The 10,156-nt window shown below is 30.7% G+C and overlaps 1 protein-coding gene across 1 annotated transcript; it reads right to left on the reverse strand.

Annotated features, from left to right (window-relative positions):
* Positions 1 to 7,884: 7,884 nt before the first annotated feature.
* LOC140955370 (uncharacterized) lies at positions 7,885 to 10,156 on the reverse strand. The gene is made up of 5 exons (XM_073407947.1): positions 10,022 to 10,156; positions 9,693 to 9,839; positions 8,749 to 8,820; positions 8,539 to 8,661; positions 7,885 to 8,136 (listed from the first exon to the last, which is right to left on the reverse strand). The coding sequence occupies exons 1-5, from the start codon at positions 10,110 to 10,112 to the stop codon at positions 7,952 to 7,954; spliced, it is 618 nt and encodes a 205-aa protein (XP_073264048.1). The 5' UTR covers positions 10,113 to 10,156; the 3' UTR covers positions 7,885 to 7,951.

Below are 10,156 nucleotides of genomic sequence, written 5' to 3' on the forward strand. Positions count from 1 at the left end.
TATTTATGAAGGAAAGGAGTTGAGTTTAAGAAAAATTGAACTGTGTGTATGTGTTGGCTTGAAAAGCATGATGAATATGTTGTCGATAACTTGGTACCGACCTATTTATAGGGAAACTCTGCTGAAATTTCAAAAAACAAATCCTAAAAATTTGAACATGAAATACATTGAAACATTGAAGAAAATTGGTTAGGGTGTTACAATTGCATTCGGAATAACCTCACAGAAAGAAAACGAAAAACAAATGACAAAGTTCAAGAGTCAATAATCTAATACCAAATCATAAAACTAAAAAAAAAATCATAAAAGAAAGGTTAAGAAAAAATTGAGTCAACTTGAGTTAACTCAATTAACCCACTTCCCACGATATGATATCAGCATAGAAAAAATTAGACCTTCAGAAGAAAGACCTAGCAAAAATATCAAAGTTAAATAAATAAAAATGACATAAAACCAAGCTAAACTGGGTTAACTTAACAAACTCACATTCAGAATAACCCTATAAAAAGAAAAGCAAAAAAAAAAACACAAAGCTCAAAAGCTAATAATTTAATGCCAAAGAATTAAATTGTAAAAAAATCAATTAAAAAAAAAACATCGAGGAAAAAAACCTAAGTTAAACTGTGTTAACTCGACTAACTCATTACTTGAGATATGAGATCGGATAACCCAACAAATAAAAATGGAACAAATAACAAAGTTCAAGGCCGATACAAATGATGAATTTGAAAAAAAAAACATTTTTAATAGAAGGAGAAAAAAATAAACTTAAATCAAACTTAGGTCATGAGACCAAGATTACCCTATAAAAAGACAAACAAAAAATAACAAAGTAAAGTTTTCAATCACAAAACAATTTAAAATCCAAAAATTGAAGATCAAATATGGCTTAAAAACTAAATAAGAGAAAATAATTAGTGGCTAAATTGAAAAACAAATACAATAAATAAAAATAGCAATAAAAAAAATGAGGAATTGAAAAGAACTAAATAAAATAAGATGATCATGGATGAAATTGAAAAATAAATAAATCATCAAAAGGATAAAACAAAACAAAGAAAGCAATGAAAAGAATGGGAACGAAATTCAATACAAAAAATTAAATAAAATTCCTAAGGATGAAAATGAAAAAAAAATTAAAATCCAAAAAACTTTAAAACAAAAACAAATAGTAATTTAAAGAATGATGATCAAAATGGATAGAAATAAAAACTAGAGGACACAATCATTTTTTGGAAGGGCTGGTGTGAATTTTTAGGCAAGGAGAGAGAAAGGAGAAAGGAAAAAAAATCTATCAGAGACCAATCACACCTTCTTTGCAAGCAAGCGCCATATCGCCGAAAAAAGGATGATACATCACTTGTAATGTCATATTGAATGATAGAATTTGGTAACCGAATGACCCTGAATGCATACACCAGCTGAAGGGTGTGGGGGCTATCACATAGGAACTACTTTTTTAGTATTATTTAATTTATTGAAATTATAAAAGGACCCTTAAGTAAATCTAAGAATAACATAAGAAATCAAAAGTAAAACACTAAAAGGCTATTGAAAGCAGCCTTTGTTTTTTTTATATATATATTTGATGGGCAATCCTATAACTTCAGTGTTTAAAAAAAGAAAAAGGCGAACAAACCTCTTCATGCAAGTTTTTTTTTTATTCTTTTAAGGGTATTAGATAAATATATCATGCAAATAATTTTGAAAAGCTACAAAAAGCCCCGAACTAAAAGCCTACATTTTTTTTTTTTTTTCTTTTAAGGGGAACAAAGTAATTTAATTGTATTAAAAAAAAATTATATTGACCACTTTATCTATAATCAATCTTGTAATGCCCAATAAATCCACATAAAAAAAAGATGATTTTACCTCCAAATACAGGCTTTGTAAGTTTGATGAGACGGGCAAATTTGTAAGGGTAAACACACATGACTTTTAGATTGTTTTTTAAGTTTATTATATGTATGCATTATTTATTAAATAATACAAAGGAAAGCTTAATAACTTTGCGATCTCCGCGGCATAAAGGTCTAGACAAAACAATGTATCAAACAAAAACAAGGAGAACATTTCAAAAATCTTCTTCTTCCACACAATGTATCAAATTTTGATTCAATGACAAGAGAAGGATCTTCCTAGCTCGTGCACATGTCCAGTCCACTAGCAGTAGCTAAAGCAACACACAAATCATGTTTGGTTACTTCTTGCTGTACTTTCTCTCCCACTCTATATTGATTGCTTTTGTCCAGCTAGTTCATCAGAGCCTGGTCTGGACCACCATCAACAGATTCAATTTTTTCCTTATCTTTATTTTGGCTCACAAAAGTGGACTTTAATTTGGAAGTAGCATTAAAGTGATAGATTGTAGTGTAATGGTCTAATATAGCCTCCTCGCATTAAATTAATACAAGCTAACGAAAAGAGTACATTGATCATTTTGGAAGACATTGTTCAATAAAAAATGTTATATTTCATTTTTTTTTATTTTTGGTAACTAAATATTTTTTGAACTGCTTTTGAACAAACTAAAAGAGGAGTCTCCTTGAACTGTTTTTAAACTTTTATCTCGTTAGACAAAGAAGATTGGGGATAGAGAAATTTGTTTTTGTTTGATTTAATTCTGTACTTTTTAACGATTTAAAGTTGTTTTAGATCAAAAATTGATTTATTAAGGTGCTTAAGATTTCTTGGATGTTTTCAGGTAAACAAATAGTTAAAAATAAGTTTTTGGAAGCTAAAACATTAGATCACAACTTTGCAGCCTTCTTTGGTGGCTAGAATCTTCACTAGTAAGTAATAAATTGTCTGCCACTACAAAAAATATGTTGTCTTCCACTATATATGATATAATGACTACTTTGTTATTTTAAAAAATATATATATAGGTTAACTATGTGTCTTCCTCCTTATTAAACAAGAAGAAAAGAGAAAAAAGGCCAATCATGCAAACCTTGCCTTGCATGTCCATGTGCACATAGGCTTCTTTGTGTTAGGTCAAGCATGTGGACCCAACCTTCAAGGTCCATGTACTTGGCCTCATTTGATATATCCCTTAAGTTTTTTAAAAATCTTTTTCTTAAATCTTAATTAAAAATTATCATAAATAAAACAATTAAAATAATATTTAAAATATTATTCCATTAAATATCATTCAATTTTATCTTTGTTCTCAAATAAGATTATAGCATCTTTTATAATATTAACAATCATTCAGTTAATTATTATATATGAACTTAATATGTAGAATTATTTTAAGTTTGTGATCATGAATATTCAATAAAACTAAATTTATATTTTGTTATTTTTGTATTCTAAAGATTTTACAAAAGTTTCTTAGATTTATCATGTTTTTTCCCTTCAATTGCATACAAACTATCAAAACATGATTTTTAATTTTTTTATTGAAACTTGGCTTTTAGATATGATAACTATATATATATATATATATGTATGTAAAAATTTGACTAGTAATATGTTTGGTTGAGAAATAAATTTTAAACAGATTTATAGAAACATCATATCAATAAGCATGAAGAATTTGATATAGAAATAATGAAGTCCAAAGAATGAAGCATATTGAAGATTTAGAATTAAATGTTCATTTTAGTGCTTCATGTAAATCTATATATCTCATAGCACAAATTAAAATGAATGTACATATATTCACTATGCATATATTTAAAAAGATTAATTAAAAACACATGATAGACGATTCTAAAAACTTACTTAGGTTAAAACTGATAAATCTAAAACTTACTTAGATTAAAACTGATAAATCTAAAATTTTACTTGAACTAGTAGACTATTTAACTTAAACAAATGAACCGGTTGATCATTTTTTCATCCGTGATGAAAACTTGGAAGTTCTGCAAGAACTAGTCAACCGATTAGCATGACCAATTTGAACTGGTCAATTGTTTCAGCTGTCAGCAGGAACATAACGACTATAAACGAATAGATTTTACTAAAAACATATAAATAACTTCTCTAATTGTATAATCAACTAGATAATCTAAACCTATGTAATATACAAGCTATTCTAAGTGAAAAATACTACAAAATCATCAATCATTAATTATACTCTAATTGGTGTTATTAAATTTTCATATTCTAGTAAAAGAGTATTTAATCTCATTCTCACTACACTTAAACACCTTTAAATTTTTTAAGTGTTATCTTATGAGATATAGAGATATAAGAAGTTTGAATTGTATTATCCACTCTATTGAGAGACTTATTTGTGATAACAACAATCACACTTGAAACCTTTGAGAGTTAGGTATAAACTCTTGGTATTGACGAAGTAATTTCACCAAGAAAAAATATTAAAGATGGCATATCTGCAAGTGGTGTAAAAATCTTGATGTTGATTCATTAAGTGGTAAAAAATCTTGTGGTGGATTCATCAAGTGGCTATTATACTCTTGAACTTGTACTAGTAAAGGAATACAATACTCAAGATCAGTTTAGTATTTGAGATTTGGATGTAAGCTTGTTGAATCATGTTAAAATTGAGTTTGCAAATTCTCTCTATTATCTCTTTATTTTAAGCAATTTAATTATATTTTTGGTTATTATGTTTATTTGAATTAATTTGCATTGTTTGTTAATATTAGTAAAATACCTAATTCACCCTTTGTAGGTGTTATAATTGCCTTAATCCTATAACAACAATTGGTATCAGAGCTTAGTTCTCATTTATAAAATTTGCTTAGACTTTTAAGTAGAATGGAAACCACTAGCTATAATCTCCAAAATAAAGGATCATCTACCTCTAGGTCACCTTTCTGTGATGGTAATGATTATGTATATTAGAAAGCTAAGATAATTATATATCTTTAATATATTGATTATGATTTATGAAATTCATAGAGAATGGACCTTATAAACCTACCAAAATCGAAGATGGTATTATGATTCCAATAGCTAAAAGTGAATACACGGATGGTGATAAATAAAATATTTTCTATGGATGCAAAAGCTATGAATACTCTTTGTTTTGCATTAAGTATAAACGAATTTAATACAATCATATATTGTAAAAATGTTACAAACATATGGTATACTTTAGAGATAACATTTGAAGAAACTAACCAAGTTAAAGAATCCAAAATAGACATGTTAGTTCATGAATTATCCCAAATGATTCCAAATGAATCTATAACTAGTATGTTTACTAGAATGACTACTGTAACCACTATTTAGATGCTCTTGGTAGGACTTATACTAATGTCGATATCAAGAGTGAAATTCTCAAGTCCTTGCCAAAGATTTGGGAAGCAAGATAAATAGTAATCCAAAAAGCTAAAGACCTCACCAAACTTTCATTGGATAAGCTCATTGGTTCTTTGATGACATATGAGATTACCATGAAAAGGCAAGAACAAGGAGAGAAGCCAAACAAAAAAATAGCATTCAAAGTAGTTCATCATGTTAAAGAACATGATGATGATGATGATGATGATGATGAAATTCAAGACGACTTTGCACTAATTACAAAGCAATTCCAAGATTTTCTATGGAAGAAGCAAGGGAATAAAGGATTCTTAAACTTTAAAAAGGATGGAAATAAGAATCTAGTAAGGAAGTACTTAGATGATACAAGTGCAACAAAACAAGACACATCAAGGTTGATTTTCCACTTCTTCAAATCATGAAAAAGAATCATCATCATAAATAAGCAATGAAAGCAACATAGAGTAATGATTCGGACTCCAGTTCAAACGATGAAGAAGAGCATGTTACAAACATGCGTTTCATGGCAATTGAAAGTGATCATGAGGAATCAAGAGAGTACGAGGAGTGGTTTTTAGATGGTGCTTGCTTAAGGCTCATGACCGGAGATGACTTATTTTCAAGCATGACCAAAATTTAGATAAATTTGATTCAAAATCCAATGTTAAAATTTTTCTTGGTTATTCCTTCTTAAGCAATGCATATAGAGTTAACACTTTGTCTTGAAGAGTCCATGTATGTCACTTTTGATGAAACTTAAAATGACAAAATTGTTAAGATTCTAGATGATATTAATAAAAGTGTTCAATATTTGAGTCTTAATGAAGGACAACAATGCAAGAATGAACAAAGACCAACCAAGCACAAGCAATTAATAAGAGATAGTAACTCTTTTATATCACAAAAGAGCAATCCTTTTGAATCCTTTTGCATTAATACTAAAGCATCTCTTATAAATTTAATTGGTCATTTTGTATTTATTTATTTATTTTGCATATAGAGCCTAAATCACTTCTTAAAGATGAAAAGCATGATGATTGGATCTTAACTATGTAAGATGAGCTAAACCAATTTGAAAGAAATGAAGTATGGGAACTCGTCTCTAAACCTGGCAATGTTGATGAGCATGGGATAATTGTTAAAAATAAAGCTAGACTAATTGATAAAAGTTATAATCAGGATAAAGATATTGATTATGAAAAAATCTTTGCACTGGTAGCTAGACTAGAATTAATAAGGATCCTTTTAGTATGCTTGTTATGCTAACTTTACACTTTTCCAAATATATGATAAAAGTGTATTTAATGATTTTATCATGGAAGAAATATATGTTGAGAAACCGCAAGGTTTTGAAAATTAATTTAAAATAAATGAAAAAAAAATTAATTTTTTTTCAAATACATTTTTAAAATACAAAAACAAACACTACAAAATTCCTTAACATGATTTGTCATCTTCACATCCAGTGTTTTTTCTCCAGTTTATACCTAGGAAAACCAAAAACAAATATGCATTGTAATTTTCTAACAAAACTTTTAGTGATTTAATGAGAGCCCATTTCATTATATTTTTTCTTCAAACTCAAATTTCTTAATAAAATATAATTAATAATGTTAGCAATATAGTTTTAAAACTTGGCCCGGCAGCTCGGGACCTATGCGACTTGGGCCTAGGAATTAGGCCGAGTGGGTGAAAGAAAAAAATAGCCCGGGATTTTAGCCCGGCAAAACCCGATCGACTCCGGAAGGTTGACCCAAGTAAACCCAGTTGAGAACTGTTTATATATATATATATATATGACGTTGTTTTTAATTGAAATGATATCCTCTCTCTTTGATTGAATGCAATCGTCTCTCTATGTCTCCAACCCAAAATCTCTGTAGATATCGATCCTTCTAGTTGCTTAAACTCTTTCTCTCCCAAAATCTCACAAAAAAAAAAAAAGCATATGGCGATTTATATTTGTTCAAAATCTGGTCAAAGAAAGAAAATACCCTTTCATCTTCGCTTTTGCTATCTTTCTCATTTCTGCCACTATCTTCTTCTTTTACAGTTATACTCAAACAATTTTCAATCTCATGGGAAAAGGAGAAGAAGCTGGAATCTAAACAAAGGGTTGCAGTTTTATTTTTGAGATAAATGAATGGAAGAAAGGATTTATTGAAGGGAAAATAAAAATAATGAGACGTTGAATGGAAGACGAGTGGAGTAACAATGGCCCTTTCAGCAGCCACCGAGTTGCTTTTTTATGATGTTGTTTTGTTTTATCTCGTTGGAAAGGAGGGTTTATATCTGGTATTGGAAAAGAGAAGATGGTTATTATGGTTCATTAATGGCATGTGATGTTTTGTTGATTTAATCAATTTGATTATCACAGATGGAGTAACAATGGCTCCTTTCAAAAAGCGATTGTTTTTTTTTTTTTTAACCTGGATTAACCCATCTAACTCGTGACCTAATCATTATATCGGGTCGACAATCAGATCAAGTTTAAAAGCTATAGTTAGCGGAGCACCTGAGCAGTTTTAAAGACAGCTAGCTACCAGTAAGAGCAGGGCAACCACATTGGTTTCTCCAAAACAGTTTAGATATCAGTGGATAATGGCTTAACAAGCTGCCTAGCGATCGATCAATCTTTATTTCCGTAGGCAATGTTTTCAGCACAAAAATAATATCAATAACAGCATCATGAGCACCTGTGCTCAGGTAGTCTCTAAAGCCATGTTTGGAAAGCTGCAGCTAACAATATCATTGATAATGCACAAAGATGCTTAAAGGAATTTGATGCCTCGAGCAAGCCATTAAGTATTGAAGTGGCCGAACTAGTAGGTGCCGGTGGTGGAGGAGACGGCGGTGACTTGCCCAATACAAGATCAGTGCAATCCGCTCCCAAATAACCTTAGAAGAAGGAAATTTAACTGTTAAGCCTGCAACATATATATGGTCTTGTGTTCAAAATCATAGTCAAGGAGTATTAAACATTTATTTTTAATATTAAACATCTGAAACCACCTAAAACTTAATTTAAAATGAAATTTTTTTTAAAACCTGTTCAAACCACCGAAATAAAAAAGCTAAGAAGGTACTTGGAAGTGTGGTTGTAATTATTTTTTAAAGTGTTTTTTTCTTGAAAAAAGCATCAAAATAATATTTTTTTAAAAATTATTTTTTACATCAGCGACATCAAAATGATAAAAACATTAAAAATATTAATTTAAAATAAAAAAAATTAATTTTTTAAAAAATATAAAATATAAAAGAAACACCATATCTCAATGCCCAAACGAGGGAAAGTCTTACATTTTTTTAAACAAGCAAAGCCTGTCATGTTAAACAAATTTGCAGAATCTTCTGTGCATTGGCATATGTGTCCTGTTCCATTAGCCACGCACGTTCCATCACCACACCAAACAAGGTTACAGGCTGCAAAACAGATTGAATGTCTAGGTTTAAGATGCATAATTTTCTCAAATTTCAGTGACAAATATGCTAATGTTCAATAGTATTTACGGTTTAAGAGATCGAACGGTGGAGGTGGAGGTGGTGGTGGAGCTCCATTGCCACATCCAAAGTCAACAGTGCCTGCATATGCATACTTTGTCATCTGGTTGTTGCTTTTATCACGTCATATTAAATTGAAAAATCGACATGGGATTTGGATTTAGTCTCTTATAGATTGAGAAATGCACTCAAAATTAAATAAATAACCAAGCAGGATACACTACAAACAAGATAAAAAAATTCAACGATTCAGCATTTGCAATGAGAAACCAATAAAAAATTGCTAGCTCGTCCCTTCCCATTTTGGAAGTAGCTGGGAGCTTGAGATAATGGAAGTTCTTTCCTTTCTGATTAGATGTATTCGTGGCCCAATCCAACAAAACATTCATGCCACTCTGTATACTTGGCCCAAAGGCTAGCGTCCAGCAAATTGTTCGCATTCCCATGGGAAAACAATCATGCGTGTCAATCTTCTGAAAAACAAATCATGGGTCAACTTCCATTTCCATGTGCTCTGCCATGGTAGTGAAGTATAACAGGCTGAAAAAGCTCATGGTCACAACCAGGACAAGATGCCATTGTCGATCGTCTCGCATTAATGCTTCACTCTCTATCTTTTGATTCGTAAGGAGAAGAAGAAGAAGAAGATAAAAAACACAACAGTGCATTAGAAAACTCGGCTGTCAAATGATAGGATGCCACTTCCAAAACCAAGGATAAGCAGAAGAGATCCAGTGAAATTGATACAATTTATGCCAAAAACTCAGAGCAAGAGAATGTTTCCAAATATATATATATATATCTGCTCTGCTGTGTACAAAACACATAAATTCTACTTGCTGACATAGACATTATCGTTATCAATTTAGCACCGAAACGAAAAGGATCATCAGCACTTCACATTATAATCAGTACATGCACGAGCTGAGAGAGACAGGGAGAGAGGCACTCACAGTTGGGAACAATACAAGAGGGGAAGGTCAAAGGACCAATCTGTATCTTCTTCCAACCAGAATAACACTCGCAGTCAAAACCAAGCACTGAAGCATTAGAAGCCTTACACGCTCCTTCCCCACAATTTATCAACGCACAAACATCATCTGTGCACTTCAATTAAGAGAATAAAAGAACACCATCAGTACCAGCCATAATCAAAAAGCTTGAAACACAAATCCCATAACCAAAATCAAGAGAAGTTTCGACCAAGAAAGCCTCACAAAACTGCATGATTAACTGGATGTCTTGGGAAAGAAAAGGTTTAATGTACTGGTGCCTGGATTACCTTGTAATGTGCCATTTCCTGTCAATGCCAGGAGACTGAAGAGAAGAAGATGGAAAGAAATTGGAGTGAAGTTCAATTTGAATGTGTTCATGGTTTTGGAATACAGAAAGCTCAAGCTTCGTGGTCATAAGAATT

This window comes from Populus alba, chromosome 3 (genome assembly GCF_005239225.2).
Source record: "Populus alba chromosome 3, ASM523922v2, whole genome shotgun sequence".
NCBI classification, from domain to species: domain Eukaryota; kingdom Viridiplantae; phylum Streptophyta; class Magnoliopsida; order Malpighiales; family Salicaceae; genus Populus; species Populus alba.